Source organism: Hylobates moloch, unplaced genomic scaffold, assembly GCF_009828535.3.
Source record: "Hylobates moloch isolate HMO894 unplaced genomic scaffold, HMol_V3 SCAFFOLD_19, whole genome shotgun sequence".
Taxonomy (NCBI): Eukaryota; Metazoa; Chordata; class Mammalia; order Primates; family Hylobatidae; genus Hylobates; species Hylobates moloch.
Window position 1 is genome coordinate 10,695,533 of NW_026652294.1, and position 16,617 is coordinate 10,712,149.

The window sequence follows — 16,617 nt, forward strand, 5'->3', positions numbered from 1 at the left end:
TGTTCAGAACTATAAAACTCTCCTCAGTACCATCTAACCCACTGGGTAACGAGTCATGTTTTTGTTGTTGTTTGTTTGGCTGTCCTGTAGCCTCATCGTTCTGGCCCCATCTGGACCTGTCATTCAACAGGCTGGTTGCAAAGCCATCGTCCTGGGATTTCTCTTTATTTCTCTAATCTGTGGGAGTCCCTGTGCTTGGATCCCATGCCTGCCTTTTCCTTAGTTTTATTTCCTTGTTTTGTTGTTGCTGAGAGCAACTCCTGAAGTTGGACGTGGATGGGAAAATTTGAGACTTGCTTTTTTTAGGGAGGACATCTTCTATTCTCCTTCCCCTTCTACTGTCCTTTCAAGGTGCTGTCATGGTGAAGGGCACCAGTGTTGTGGTCTCTGTGTATAGGAAGCAGTAACCACCCCAGCGTGCTTGGGCTGCTGTGGCCCCACAGCAAGGCCAAAGAGGAGCAGTCTTTGCTCCTATACCATTGCCAGTAAATCTTTTTTGTCCTGGGAATGTCTTTGATGACTCAGTAATCAATAACTGTAAGAGCTAGGTCTTTCAAAGTTCATGCAGCAAGTTAATTAAATCCTGACCTATTTGCCCTGGTCCCTCACTTAGCAGAGCAGAGACCCAAGTGGCTCACCAAAAACAGCAAGAGACATGGCAGCAGGCCTGCCTCCAGGCCAGAGGTCATTTGTTCAGCCAGCAGTCATTTATTGAGCACCTCTTGGGTGCAAAGCTCTGTGTAGGGTGAAAGGGGACTTCTGAATAAGACTGTTTTTCTAGAAGTAGGTGCCCATCTTAGAGGGGAGGCTGTAGGAACCAGTAAGCACCATACAAAGCATTTGAGAATCAAGAAGTATTAGTTCATTCAAGAAAGCTCCATGGAAGGGGTAACATTTAAGTTGGTCTTGAAGGGCAAAGTATTCTAGGCAAAGGCATAAAATGCAAATGAACATGACAGGTCTAGAGAAGGTGAAGGAAAGAGCTTTCCCATTGATGGAATGTCTACTGGTGTTACTATGTTGATGTATTTTATCTCATTTAATCTTTAAGGATGTCTGTATTTGTCCATATCAGTTAAGACAGATGCTACAGTCTCCATTTTACAGATAAGAAAATCCATATGGAAAACATAGGGGCATAGAGTGTGGAAGTACAGGCATTGGAGACTCAGAAGGGTGGGTGGAGGAGGGGAAGGGGAATGGATTATGGGAAATTACTTAATGGGTACCATTTACATTATCCAGGTGATGGATACACTAAAAGCCCAGATTTCCCCACTACACAATATAGCCATGTAACAAAATCACACTTCAATTTATACAAATAATTTTTAAAATCAAGGTTATAGAAATCAACTCATCTGCCTAGGTGATGTGCCTCATAAAAGGCAGAAGTGAGATTTCAACACAAGATTGCATGATCTCAAATCTCATTCCTTCCTTCCCAAAATATCCCTTGGAACAAAATAAGGAGTGAGAGGGTAAGAGCCACAGTTTCATAATAATGTCAAACTCTTGATAAAGGAGTGAGTAGGCATTTTCCTTCAGTTGACTTAAGCAAGATGTCAAGTATCCCAAAGTTATTGCACAAAGAGCAAAAGTAAAACAAAATCAAAGTTATAACCCAGGACATATTTTCTGTTATATTCTTGCACTTTCATTGTAGCTTATTAATTATTTGCATAAAGTTCTTCTGTGAATCTGCCCCAGAAGTTTTGCTTGTCTTCTCATTTCAAGCCATCCTTCCCCTTAGTATTCTCTGTTGGATGGAGTCTTGGTTCCATTCTAGGGTTTCCATGTCTATTTGATTTTTTTCTTTATGTTTTCATTAGTAGTTCATTCTGATGTCTTTGAGTTCTTACACACAATTCAGCTGTTTTTAATCTTCTTAAAAAGAATAAGGCAAAAACATAAATGTCAAGCGTCTGACTGGGAAAGCCCTACCCATCCAAATATTTTAAGAAAATCAACTCAGGAATGCCTGTAACTTTTAAATGCTTATATGCTACATTAAGTTCAAAATTAACATGCTTGAACACCATACACTGAAGTATCATATGATGAATTTTGAATGATTAGGCATTCAGAACTACACAGGTCTTATATGTAGTCAGTGTCTATATGTCGCTGGCTAGTGTTAGCATGGGTGAATAACATGCCTGGTTTTTACCTGATGACTGCAGGGATGGTGTGGAAGTAGTGTCTAGCTGAAACTTTGGGAGAGTTTAGGAATTTCTTACAGAGAAGGTTCTTATTCTCTACAGATTATTGTTATCCAGATAAGGACCTTGGGATCTTTTAAAATTAGAGGCTAATAATTCTTTTTTATCTTTTTAAAAAAATTGAGACGCAGTCTTGCTATGTTGGCCAGGCTGGTCTCGAACTCCTGGGTTCAAACCATCCTCCCACCTCAGCCTCCCAGTAGCTGGGATTATAGGTGTGTGTCACTATGCCCGGCTTAGGGCCTAGTATTTCTTAGGAGAAAGTAGAAATAAAGGTTTCATTGGGGCTATATCTTGAAAAATAAAAATGAAAGTAATGGTTTATATTTAAATTATAATTGCAGCCTTGTACTGATTTTTGAGAATAAACAAAGATTGAATCTCTTGTGGGCAGTGCGGGGATATTCTCAGCAAAATTGTATAAGACTGTGCATATGGCATCCTTCACTTAGGTTTGAGTTCAACCGGGTGCGATGGCTCATGCCTGTAATCCCAGCACTTTGGGAGTCCAAGGTGGGTGGATCACCTGAGGTCAGGAATTTGAGACCAGCCTGGCCAACATGGTGAAACCCTGACTCTACTAAAAATACAAAAATTAGCTGAGCGTGGTGGCAGGCGCCTCTAATCCCAGCTACTCAGGAGGCTGAGGCAAGAGAATTGCTTGAACCCGGGAGGCAGAGGTTGCAGTGAGCCGAGATCGCGCCACTGTGCTCCAGCCTGGGCAATGGAGACTCCGTCTAAAAAAAAAAAAAGTTGTTTTCCAACTGAGAGGACTCTCACTTTTTCCAAAGGTCCCTCTTAATCCTTTGATCATTCTCTGTGGAAGCTCCCATGCGTGTTTCTTCTTCTTTAATCCTTAACTAGATTGTTTGCCATTGGCTTTGAGTGGAATCCAGTTGTTGACTAATAGGACTTTCATGTACTCTGTTAAATTCTGCATTGGTTGCTGATTTGCAGTTCTAGTTTGCAACTTATTTACATAGTTTAGTCACTATATCATCTGATATTCCAACAATTAGCAGGAGTTCATTGTTGGATTAAATATGAGATTAAAATGTGTAAACCGGTCAGGCGCAGCAGCTCACACCTGTAATTCCAGCACTTTGGGAGGCTGAGGCGGAAGGATTGCTTGAGCCTAGGAGTTCAAGACCAGCCTGGGCAACATTGTGAGACCTGTCTCTACAAAAAAAAAAAAAAAAAAAAAAATCAATAAATGAGGTGGCAGGATTGCTTGAGCCTAGGAGGTCGAGGTTGCAGTAAGCTGTGATCACGCCACTGCACTCCCATCTGGGTGACAGAATGAGACCCTGCCTTAAAAAAAAGTGTTAACATTGTAGATGTCCAGTTAATAGGAAAGGCCTCTGTTTCACTTTTCCCATAAAATGCAAACAAAATGGTATGTTCATTTGCATTTTATGCCTTTGCCTAGAATACTCCATCCTTGGGACAGGTCAGTTCACTAAAGAATATTTTCACATAATGACTACTTCTGCTTCTCTATAAAAACGTCTCCTGAGCTCATAACTTGGAGCCCTTGGAAAAAGAGAACCTCAGGGTGGAAACGGCTGGAGGCCTAGGGTGGCCAATGCTGTCGTCAGGGGCCAGCTGACAGAGACCTGAATCGTATAATATGATATTCAATGGGTGGGTCAAAGGAGCCTGTTAGATTGAATTAACAGACCTGCACTGGAGATGTAAACTGGAATAAGGAGCTCAGGAGAGAAGGAACTTAGGGTGGAAGTGGGAAGGTGGAATGGATGGTGAGGTAAGTTTTTTATCCTCTGAGATGTGATCTTAGTGGCTTCTTTACCCTCCACAAGAGAGTAAAGCGTCCTTCCCACTGGCACTTCAGAAAAATTCCTTTTAGTTTTAAAGGCTTTCATTCCTGTTCAGAAGTCAGTGCCCTTGACGGGGTTGATGTGTTGAGCTGCTAACAGTCACCCACCCCAGTGTCGGGAAGATTTGATAGAGGAGTTTGGAGGAGAGTGGGAAGGAATGACTGCTTAGGAGGGGAGAGAGCCTGGCAATGAAGTGTGGCCCAGGGCACCAGCCTGACAGCCCCAGGGGACCCTGACAGCCCCGAGGGACCCCTGGGTGTGTTTGAGGCTTACATAGTTCAGATTTCTGCATGCCTGGACACGCTCTCCACATGCCTTTCCTGAGGCTGTGTGTTCTGCTCCTCCAAGAGAGTAAGCCTCTGGCCTGGTCAGGCCCACTTCCACCTCACTGGTTGCAGAGGGTCAGGCCTTGGCTTTGGCTTCAGCTGCCTCTTGGTTTCCATTCTTTGTCTTCTCCCCGTCCTCCACATCTGCCGCTCTCCCAAGCCTCATCTTTTCTCCAGCTGCCCTCGACTGTCCCTCCATTTCTTTCTACCATGGCCTTAAGTCTTTGCATCATGGATGTTCAGCATTTGCAGACATTTAGCTTTACCTCATTTCATATTCACTGTAGGTTTATTGCCATGCGTGTGTATGTGTTCTCCCTAACTTAGCATCTCTCAAAGTGTGTCCCATGAAATCGCGTGATCAGATTAAATGCAAAACAAGTTTATAAACAAAGGGTAGGAAATGATGGTTTTAGCAAAGGTTAAAAGCCTTTTTAAACCATTGGCCACTGCAGAGCTTTAATTCACACATGTAGATCCTGAGTCCCTGTGAAGAGCTTCTCAGTGTTATTTACTTGTGCAAGAACCTGTTTTTCATCTTGTGGTAGGTAGTATTCTGCAGGACCCAGTTTCCTGAAGGGCTGCTGGAATTCACTTAGGCTCCGGAAGGATAGAAACCACATTGTCCTTCACTGTGGGATCCCCGTGTTAGCTGAGGGCAGTGCTAGGCAGGGCGTAAGTCATTCCTGAGTAAGCTCTTAGGACAGTTGCTTGTTTTTTTTGTTTTTTTTTTTAACCTTTTAATTGTGAAATTCATATAAAATTCACCATTTTAATCAGTTTAAAGCATGAAATTAAGTGGCATTTAATATGTTCACAATGTTGTGCAATCTTCACCACCATCTAGTTCCAGAACATTTTCATCACCCAAAAGGAAGCCCTGTACCCATTGAGCAGTCACTCCTTATTTGCCCCCTCCCTGCTGCCCTTGGCAACCACTAGTCTGCTTTCTGTCTCAATGGTTTTGCCTCTTCTGTACATGTAATGGAATCATACAATATGCGGTGTTTTGTGCCTGGCTTCTTTCTTTAGTAAAGTTTTGATACAGATGCAAAGTCTTAGACCCAGATGATACCTATGCTCCTCTAAAGCAACTCTTTATCATTGGCCAAACCCCATAAATGTATAAGTAACCAAAAGCAGCTATTCATCTGGAAACCTCCAAGTTGCGTGGCCAGGTTAAAAATACCTTGGAATACTGGTTGCCGTTAATACCATGATTTGACCTGGGACTTCAGGAAGCTGGCTGAGCTGTGCTGGAGTGAGCCGGGTCTTGAGCCCTTTCCTGGAGGTCAGAGGTGCCTGAGCTGTTGACATAATTGGCTCATCCCTCTTGCTCATCCTTTTTCTAGTTGGAGGTCTCAGCATTTCAGACTACTCATTGTTTAATAACTGTAGAACATTCTAGAGTGGGCTGAATCCCGCAGGGGCACCCTGGAGGAAAGGTTGCAGCACCCACGGCACCGCAGAACCTCCATTGGCCCTTCAGGCAAATTCCATGAGCCTGAAAGCTCGTGCAAAGTTAGATCCCAGGGCCCTCTGTCTCATATCTTGGAATTCCCAAGGGGTGGGGTATCTCTCACCCACTATAAAGACAGCTGCTGGCCGCCCAGTGCTCAGCAGTGGTGACCTCTCACCTGCCTTATGAGCTTGTGCAACCCCTTTCCTGTTGTTTCATTGAATTGTCAAGGATCTCTCATTTTTGGCCTGCACCCTTTGCCCTCCACTCGTTGCTGTCTCTGGAGTCCAAGAATACCACTGCTTGAAGAGGTTACCTGCCTGCCTAAAATAACTTCTTTCAGTGCACAATCTTTTGCCTAAGAACCTGTAATACTGTCTTGGTGTCCAGACTCCATCCTGGTTTTTGAGCCCTTCTCTTTCCTTCTCAGTGTAGACAGTGACCCTTCCTACTCATCAGACTGGATGCATCCTTTTCTCCCCTCTATATCATCTCTTAGCAACTCCTCCCCAGGCTTGGAACTGACCTCCCTCTCTCATTTTGCCCTGATCAGTCTAACTCTTCCTTCTAAGCTCACTCGAGGCTCAGCAGCTGCTCAAAGCCTCCCCAAACATTCTAGCAACTCTTGCTGCCTGCACCAAACTCATGTTACGCTTGAATACCACAGGATTTAGAGCTGGAAACTTTTTTTTCTAAGGATTTTATCTCTTAGTCTTCCTCTGTCAGATGGTCAGCTCTCAGAGGAAGGGAAGATAAAGTAAGCAAGTGGAGTGGGAAGGCACTGGATTGTGAATCCAAGGGCCTGGTCACCTCTGGGTGTGCCACATACTGGCTGTGTCTTGGAAAAGCCACTTGTCTTGGATTTCTGTTCTCATCTGTAAAACAAGTAGGGGATATTGTGGGCGTATTAATTTCCTATTTGCTGCTGTAACAAGTTTCTACAAACTTAGTGGCTTAAAGCAACACAAATTCATTCTCTTACAGTTCTGGAGGTCAGAAGTCCCAAACAGGTCTTCAGGGCTACATTCTTTTTTTTTTTGAGACGGAGTCTTGCTTTGTCGCCCAGGTTGGAGTGCAGTGGCATGATCTCGGCTCACTGCAAGCTCTGCCTCCCAGGTTCACGCCATTCTCCTGCCTCAGCCTCCCGAGTAGCTGGGACTACAGGCGAACACCACCACGCCCGGCTAATTTTTTCTATTTTTAGTAGAGACGGGGTTTCACCGTGTTAGCTAGGATGGTCTCGATCTCCTGACCTCGTGATCCGCTTGCTTCGGCCTCCCAGAGTGCTGAGATTACAGGCGTTACCCACCGCGCCCGGCCCCAGGGCTACATTCTTTCTGGAAGCTTGAGGGGAGAATCCATTTTTTCATCTTTGTCAGCTTCTAGAGGCCATCCTCATTTCTTGATTAATGGCCCCCTCCTCCACCTTCAAAGCACATCAGCCTCTGCTTCTGTCATCACATCTGTTCTCTTTCTCATGCTTCCCTGCTTCCCTTATAAGGACCTTTGTGATTGCACTGGACCAACCTGGATAATTCAGGAATCTGTCCATTTCAAACTCAATCACATCTGCAAAGTCTTTTGCTGTGTAAGGTAACTTATGCACAGGTTCTGGAGATTAGGACATAGATATCTTGGGGGCCATATTCTGTCTAGAGTGCATTCTTAGGTCTCTTGTGTTTCTAACTTGTCATTAATCTAAAGACGTATTTCTTCCACTGATTTAAGAGCTTAGCACACACAGTGCTAGGCTTATCAGCTTCTCGATAAGTTATGTTTATCCCTGAGGATTTCCTCTTCTCAGATTGTTATTAGGGATTCTAGGGCCTGGTACCACTCAATGATAGAACTGTGAGCACAAACCTTAGGGTTGTTCTGGTTTGATTGCACTTTTCACACACAGAAATTTGACACTGCTTATCTGCCCATCTTTGATTTTGTGCTTCGCAAATTTTTGAAAAGACCTCAAAGAATTTTATCTGTTTCCCAGTAACCAGGGGTAGCCTTTAAACAGCCTGTTAATTACACTGGTGATTTCTGTGGTCTCTGCATAGAGTCCAGGATGTGTTTCCAGATCCTCTTGCGTAAGTTGAAGTAGACATGTTGTTGAAGTCTAGAAGCCAAACAATCTTGGATACTAACCTAGCTAGTCTCGTCTGTAATTGCTACTTAGTGTTAAATTTATGGTATTTCACAGCAATTTACATTGGCATTTATATGGGAATTGTGCTGTTTTCTTTCCCTAGATCCTATTGGGCAGTTTCCACCTTGGATCACCATCACTTACAAGGCAGTAAAAAAGCATGCATAGCATACATTTATAATGGCTCTATTGTGTTCTCCCCAGTGCTCAGCTCATTGTGCTGAAATAAAATTTCCCTTGGGTTGAAAAACTGTCCCCACTCTTAAAATTTTAAGTTTTGACATTACTTTTGGCTATAGCATCTGAGAAATACACAGTATGAATCAAGCAAATGTGTAGCTTGCCTGCTGAAGTTTTCTTTCCATTTTATTTCCTAGATGCACCCACTGGGCCTATGTAATAACAATGACGAAGAGGACTTGTATGAATATGGCTGGGTAGGAGTGGTGAAGCTGGAACAGCCAGAATTGGACCCGAAACCATGCCTCACTGTCCTAGGCAAGGTAAGCACCAGGCCCTTGGAATCACTGTGTTTCTGGTTGGTGTTTTCCACTCTTTCATTTCAGCATTCCTCAAATAGTTGATTATGGAGAAGAGCCATGCTGGCACAGTGCTCCTTCCCAGCTGAAGTTGCATGAGGGGGGGACTGAGACATGCCTTGCCGTGGCCCACCAGTGTTTACAAGCCCATACTGCCATACTGAAAGAGACTGCCAGTCTCAGAGTGGGCTCTACCTTCTTGTCCATTGTGTGGCCTTGGGCAAGTTGCTTCCCCTCAAGGAGTCTTAGTCTCTTGTCTGTGAAATGGGCTAATAATAGAGATTCACTATACTTTATCTTACACCCTTGGGGCCAGATGTTTCAGAATTCTGAGATTTGGGGGGTTTAAAAAGGCATTAAGGGGTATAGATTTTATATTAAGTAACCTCCAAGAGACCTGGGGAAGCACTCAGTAACCAAAACATTCACATTTGTATAGCAAACCATAGAGATCTTCACATTAAGTGGGATAACTAAAATCTAAATAGCCTTGTGTTAGTTCATGGCAGCTTTGCCTCCAGATGAGTTCAGGTCCATTAAGTTTTGCTGCCAAGTAAGTTATGGGAAAATGTTTCGGTTTTAGAGCTTTTTTTGGTTTCAGAATGGCAGACAGCAATTATGGTCCTGTATTAGAACTTACCTCATAGGTGGTTAGGAGGTGAGATGAGATGCAAACGCCTTACACAAGAGTAAGCCCTCAATAAACGTTTGCTGCCATTGGCTACCATCACTCCATTTAGAAGTACTAAAAAAGACTTTTTAGCCAAGAGGGTCAGCATTACTTTGACTGCAGTATAAGATAGAAATAAATTTACTTTGGAAAGCCACTCATCAACAGTCTTAAAATATGACAGGTAACAACCTGTTTTAAACTGGATTTTGTTTAAACTGCATCATTTTGTTAAAAGGAAAGGTTCAGAGAAGGTGATTTGAATTTTGGCTGGGAGAAAGGTGGTCTCTCCTAAGGATAGTGGTACTGACTGGATATCTTTTATATTCTCAAAAGCTGCCATTCTAGGTACCACGGGGAGAGAGCTGGGGCAAAAAACTGTCCTGGTTCCTAACCTCTTGAGGCTGTCTTGAGAAATCCAGGAGAGAGAAGGGGTGGTTTTGAAGCAGGGTGCTAGAGAAGGGAGACTTTCCAGACTTAAAGTAGCCTCTGCCAGTGTCTCCTGAAAGACCTTTGGCTCCAGGTACCCTCACAGGTCTAATCTTTTTGTGGTTTTTGCATCCCTCTTGTCTTCTGAATAACTCCAAGTCACTTGTCAAGTTCTCCTGCCCTTTAGTTGGAAAAAATAACCCCACAGGAATTATTAGCTGTTTGCTTTACAGTTCACAAAGTTGAATCGAGGTGTTTTAGGTGGCTCAGGCCCTGATACTTCATCATTTAAATAATTGGCCAGAGCTGCTTAGTGGTGGTAGGAGAGCAATGACCCCCTTGAGAATATTTTAGTGTTTTCCTAGGAGAAATGCCAGCTACATCTACAGGGTAGGAACAGTGCTTTCCTTGTAGGTATTACGCTCCTAATACAACATTTTCTCCTGTACTTTAACTGCTGCTATGCAGGAATCGGTTCCTTGGCTTCATTTGCTTTGCCCTGGTGGTGGGGCTCCATCTTTGTGTCTCTCGCATCTATAAATGGGTTGGAACAGGGATCACAGGGTCACCCTATAGTTCTCCCATGGTTTAGTGGTGGGGAAACTTGCTGAAGTCACTCGGAGAACCCAACTATTTCCTCCTCTGCCTGGAACAACCATGCAGTGGTTTTACTTGGAGAGTTTTGTATGATTTGGCCTGCTGGCCCGTGATGCCAGGGGGAATAAAAAACCCTAGGCATATATTGAATCATTAAGTGCTTCTTAAGTTTATTCAGTCACCAAATATTTATTGGATGCAGGGGCCCAGAAGCTGAGCGTGTGGTTCTACCTGCTTGCAAGCAGCAGCCCCCACGTTTCTCTGGAGAGGCTGGTGGTGGGCAGCATTTGCACATGGTTAGTCATTGCAGTTTGGCTTTGAGTTTACACCTGAATAAAATCATTAGCACAGAAGCTTGGGCCAAAGAAAGACAGTTTTGCATTTGTTTAAAGCCTGGGCCAGTGTAGGAGGTGCGATGAGTCAAGATGTCTCTCTCGTCCTCCCTCGCTTGCTCTCCTGCCGCCCCTCTCTCCTTCTCTCATCATCTTCTTAAAGTGTGGTTGTTCTCAGTCTCAATTTCATTAACTTTGACAACTGTGTTTTCTTGTTTTCTGAGCCCCCAGGGGCTGGTAGCAAAAAAATAGGTTAAAGGAAGGCAAAGTTATCCCCATGGGCAGCTTAGTCCCTGCAGAATTCATGATTTTCCATCCATTTCTTGGCTCTGAAGAAGCAGGCAGTGGACAGAGGCAGAAAAGGCATAGGAGGAAAACAGCCAAGCTAGCTAGGGGGTGGGAGCTCCTTCCTGTGGATGTTGAAACTTGTTGAAAACCCACGAAGGGAGGACTCTGTCCGCTGCAGGCGGGCCAGGCATTCGGAAAAGCCTGTGGGAGAAGAGGGGTGGCCTAGACACAGGCTAACCCCCTCCCCAGCACCCACCCTCTTCACCCACCCACCCACTTACAGACAATGCCACAGGGTGAAACCTTGAAATAAGAGAGGATGTCCTAAATTAAAACACGTAAATGCCTCTCCAAGAGTTCAAATAAAATTTCACTTTAAAAGCAAAAGACGTAAACTTGTCACCTCAGTTTATTACTGAGTGCTTTTGAACTTCTCAGAAAAGAACTCTGTAAACTCATGAGAGAAATATGATTTATGATCCCCTCCTTCTCTTCTTTTCCATTCTGTGGGAGGAGGTACAGTCAGGATCAGCTAAGGAGGCAGAGTTGGGATGAGGGCAAGCCCCCACAGGGGAGCAGCAGGCCAGGGCGCCAGGCCAGGCCCTGCCTCAGACCAGGCATGGGCGCATCTCTCCAGCTTTCTGAGCCTGTCTCTTGTACTTAACGTGGAGAGGCTGTTCTGGGTTCCGTGTTCTTCTAATATTTTGAGCTTTTGTATCATATTTAAAATCTTTCTTTGATATTCTAGTTTGGAGAGATTCTAGTTACAGCATTGAAAGACAGATTCTGTTACCTGTGGCAGTTTAAGTCCTAAGAAGTTAAAATAGAATAAAATTGACATTTCTTAGAGTTTGCTATTAAGTAAGGGTCTTGGCCAGGCACGGTGGCTCACACTTGTAATCCCAGCACTTTGGGACGCCGTGGCGGGCAGATCACTTGAGGCAAGGAGTTTGAAACCAGCCTGGCCAATATGGCGAAATCCCATCTCTACTAAAAATACAAAATTACCTAGGAGTGGTGGCATGCACCTGTAGTTCCATCTGCTTGGGAGTCTGAGGCAGGAGAATCGGTGGAGGTGGAGGTTGGAGTGTGCTCTGATCGCACCACTGTACTCTAGGCTGGGCGGCAGAGGAAGACCGTGTCTCCAGTCAATCAACCAGTCAATCAATCAATCAATCAACGTAAGGGTCTTAAACCATCCCCAAAGCAAAGGAGTCTATGTTTATGTCCCGGGCATCTTTTTTTTTTTTTTTTTTGAGACGGAGTCTCGCCCTGTCGCCCAGGCTGGAGTGCAGTGGCGCAATCTCGGCTCACTGCAAGCTCCGCCTCCCAGGTTCATGCCATTCTCCTGCCTCAGCCTCTCCAAGTAGCTGAGACTACAGGCGCCCACCACCACGCCTGGCTAATTTTTTTGTATTTTTAGTAGAGACGGGGTTTCACCGTGGTCTCGATCTCCTGACCTCGTAATCTGCCCGCCTCGGCCTCCCAAAGTGCTGGGATTACAAGCGTGAGCCACCGCGCCCAGCCTGTCCCGGGCATCTTAACCCTCCAATTCAATCAGTGTTTATTAAGCATCTTATAGAGCTAAGAATTTTGAAGGTTGACTTTAATAGCTTTACCTGTGGAGAGTCTCATGGCAGGGAACGTGAGAGGTGCTGGCGTTTCTAGCAAAGCCGGGTTGGCCCTGATTCTGTAACTCAAGGCAGAATAAATGCCCCATAACCACCACACCATGTTAGAGAAGATTCTTAGGGAGAGGTTTGGAAAACAGCATGGGCCAGGCGTGGTGGCTCACGCCTGTAATCCTAGTACTGTGGGAGGCTGAGGTGCACCGATTGCATGAGCTCTTAGGGATTTGAGACCAGCCTGGGCAACATGGCAAAACACTATCTCTACAAAAAACACAAAAATTAGCCAGTCGTGGTGGCGCATGCCTGTGGTTTCAGCTACTTGGGAGGCCGAGGTGAGAGGATTGCTTGAGCCCAGGAGGTCAAGACTGCAGTGAGCTGAGATTGTGCCACTGCCCTCCAGCCTGGCCAACAGAGAGACCCTCTCTCAAAAAAAAAAAAAAAAAAAGAAGAACAGCATAGTCAACAGGCATGGCCTTAGCTCTCTCCAAGGCTTAATAGTACAATGTGGGGAAATTAAGAAAAGACAAGAAAGTTTCATGTCACAGAGACCCAGCCTTGGCTGACTGACCTTGGAAAGGGTACTTCATTCAGTTCTTGGTACATTCTCCTCTGTGCAGCAGGGCTAATGCTGCCTTTGTCATTGTAGTGGGGGCTTTGCGAGATATTTGTGGAGCACTTAGCTCAGAGCCTGGCTTATGGGAAATGTTGGATGACCATGTAGAAGTCAGCCATCATGTGTTGGGTGCTTGCCGAGTGCTGAGAGCTTTACCTATAGTGTCTCCTTTAATTAAGGCTAAGTTGAGATCCTATCCAGATTCCCATTTTACCATAAGCAAATCGAGTCCTAGAGAGCTCTCTACATAACCTGAGATTGAACAGCTCACAAGAGCCAAGATCTGAAATAAGACCCTTCTGCTTCATCAATGTTGGTTTCTTCTCTTTGCCTCCTTTTGTCTTCGCCAGTTTTTCTAGATACAAATCAGATGCTCACCTGGGCATGGTGGATCACACCTATAATCTCAACACTTTGAGAGGCTGAGTCAGGAGAGCTGCTTGAGGCCAGAAGTTCAAGACCAGTTTGGGCAACATAGTGAGATCTCCTGTCCACAAAAGAATAAAAAAATAATAAGCTGGGCATGGTGGCATGGGCCTGTAGTACTAGCTACTCGGGAGGCTGAGGCAAGAGGATCGCTTGAGCCCAGGAGTTCGAGCCTGCAGTGAGCCATGATCATGCCACTGCACTCTAGCCTGGGATATAGAGTGAGACCCTGTCTCTCTCCCCTTCTTCCCCACGCCCCGCAAAAAAAGAAAAAGAAATCAGATGCCTTTTAGTAGTCAAAGGCTTGGTTAAAACTGTTAGTTCCACATAATAGAAACTCAGCCTGAGCTCTGTTGAGCAGAAAGAGGAATTTGCTCTGAGGATTCTGGGCTATGTCACAGAACCCATGACGGGGTGCTGATGCCCTTCCACAGCACCTGACTCCAGGGCTTGGATGCCAGCGGTCCCCTCCTCAAGTCTTCTCCATCCATGCATCTGTTTTATTCTCTCACTCCCCATTTGGTGGGAGACACAGTCCCCCAGTCTCCCTAGACATGAACTCTCTGGGTTTTGAGTCTGAAAAATTCCAGAAAAGGGATTCATTGGCCCATCTTGGATCAGGGGCTCACACTTAGGCTAGTCAGCTATGCCCCGGGGGCTGTCCTGCCATAGGTGGGGAGCAAGGGGAAAATGTGTTCTCCAGAAGAGAGCTGGTGGGGGGCAGTGCTGGGCTGCCATCCTCATAGCAGGCCCCTGCAGGCACTAAGTCATGTATGTGATCATGAGCTTGTGGGTGATGTCCTCAGTCTATCCTGAGTCATTCAGAGAAGGTTCAGTTGGAAGGAACTCATGGTCTATATGTACTACATAGAATCAAATCCTCTTCTTCCCCTGAACACAGAGAGTGAAAAGTGAGTCCACATGGACTGGAGGAGTTGGGCAGGTTTTACAGAGTGGGGGTTGTGTAAGACAGAGGTACGAGGAGACAGGATGAGGTAGGAAAAGAATCTCCAGAACAGGGCAGAAGAAAAGGGATCAAGATATTCTTCAAGGAGCATTGAAAGCTGCTGCAGAAGGAAGAGGCTCTCAAGTTAAAGAATTTGAGGTCGGGCGCGGTGGCTCACGCTTGTAATCCCAGCACTTTGGGAGGCCGAGGCGGGTGGATCACGAGGTCAGGAGATCGAGACCACTGTGAAACCCCGTCGCTACTAAAAATACAAAAAAATTAGCCGGGCGTGGTGGCGGGCGCCTGTAGTCCCAGCTACTCGGAGAGGCTGAGGCAGGAGAATGGCGTGAACCCGGGAGGCGGAGCTTGCAGTGAGCCGAGATTGCGCCACTGCACTCCAGCCTGGGCAACAGAGCGAGACTCCGTCTCAAAAAAAAAAAAAAAAAAAAAAAAGAATTTGGTCTTCATTCTCTAAAGAGCTGGAAGCCACTGAAGGCTTCTGACAAAAGAACAGGTGTTGTAGGATCTGTATTCTGGGAATGTTCGCTTGGCAGTGGCATCCATTCTTGTTGGACAGAGATCAAGTTACCCTGCCACTAGATGTTTTGAGGAACCCAGTGGACCTAGACATTGTTAAAAAAACAATGGTATTACTTAAATCATTTCATAATATATGGAAGTTGAGAGCAGTGGGTATAAAAAAAAATAAGCAATTTTTTCCTTAAGTGATAGGGCATAGTTGCTCCAGGAAAGAAGTGGGTGACTGATGTTACTGAATCCTGGGGAAAAGCAAACCCTGCATCCCATAGAATGTTATTCCCAAGGAGTGTTCTGGATAATCTAGGTACAATGAGGACAGAGACCAAACCCTTCTTTGTGTATCAGGATGCCCTGAGGAAATTTTCTACTTACTTTCAAAGAACAACTCCCAAAATAGAGAATTTGGGGGAACGGAAGACAGACTTTTATTTGTTATCCTCTCTTCATGACAAAGTGGATGGAGGACAGGAAAATCAAACTAATTGAAATCCAAGGCCGGGCGGGGTGGCTCATGCCTGTAATCCCAGCACTTTGGGAGGCCGAGGCGGGTGGATCACGAGGTCAGGAGATCCAGACCATTCTGGCTAACACGGTGAAACCCCATCTCTACTAAAAATACAAAAAAATTAGCCGGGTATGGTGGCAGGCGCCTGTAATCCCAGCTACTCAGGAGGCTGAGGCAGGAGAATGGCGTGAACCCAGGAGCTTGCAGTGAGCCAAGATCACACCACTGCATTCCAATCTGGGCGACAGAGCGAGAATCCGTCTCAAAAAAAAAAAAAAAGAAGAAATCCAAAGATGTTTGAAGTTCTTCACTAAATATTAGCCAGAACCTGATATGTACCACAGTGATGGAGTGTGGTTGGTACTTAAAGGAAAAAGAACTCAGGAAGAATCCAGGAAGGGGGCAGTCACCTTATGATGATGAATGGGTTTTGCCAAACCTCTCAGAATTTGGGCTTTTGTTTTCTGACCATTGTCTCACTGAGTTCTCTGATGAAAGTGAAAGCTCGTAAAATTACAGTGCAGGTGTTAATCTAGCACAGCAGTTCTCAAAATGTGGCTGGGGACTGGTAGGGATTACTCTGTCACCCAGGCTAGAGTGCAGCGACACTTTCTTGGCTCACTGCAACCTCTGTGCCCCAGGCTCAGGTGATCTTCCCACCTCAGCCACCCGAGTAGCTGTGACTATAGGCACATGCCACGATGCCCAGCTGATTTTTCTATTTTTAATAGAGATGTGGTTTCGCCGTGTTGCCCAGGCTGGGCTTGAACTCCAGGGCTCAAGCAATTCACCCTCCTTAGCCTCCCAAAGTGCTGGGATTACAGGCGTGAGCCACTGCACCTGGCCAAAACTGTTTTCATGTAATATTATTTTGAAATTATTCTTATTTTTTCGAGGCAGGGTCTTACTATGTTGCCCAGGCTGGTCTCAAACTCCTGGCTTCAAGCCATCCTCCTTCCTTAGCCTCCCAAAGTGCTGGGATTACAGGCATCAGCCACTGTTCCCAGCCTGTTTTCATGGTAATGTTGAAGTGACATTTGCCCTTTTCACTCTTACTCTCTCACAAATGTATGGTGAGGTTTTCCAGGGACGTCATTGTGTGTAGTGACTTCA

The 16,617-nt window shown here is 45.3% G+C and overlaps 1 protein-coding gene across 5 annotated transcripts in view; it reads left to right on the forward strand.

Annotated features, from left to right (window-relative positions):
• ZNRF3 (zinc and ring finger 3) overlaps window positions 1-16,617 on the forward strand; it is a 176,873-nt gene that overhangs the window by 99,065 nt on the left and 61,191 nt on the right. For all 5 annotated transcript variants that reach the window (XM_032140073.2, XM_058430995.1, XM_058430993.1 and 2 more), the window contains exon 2: window positions 8,366-8,491. In XM_032140073.2, coding sequence (XP_031995964.1) covers window positions 8,366-8,491 — 126 coding nt within the window. The remainder of the gene's footprint in view (window positions 1-8,365; window positions 8,492-16,617) is intronic.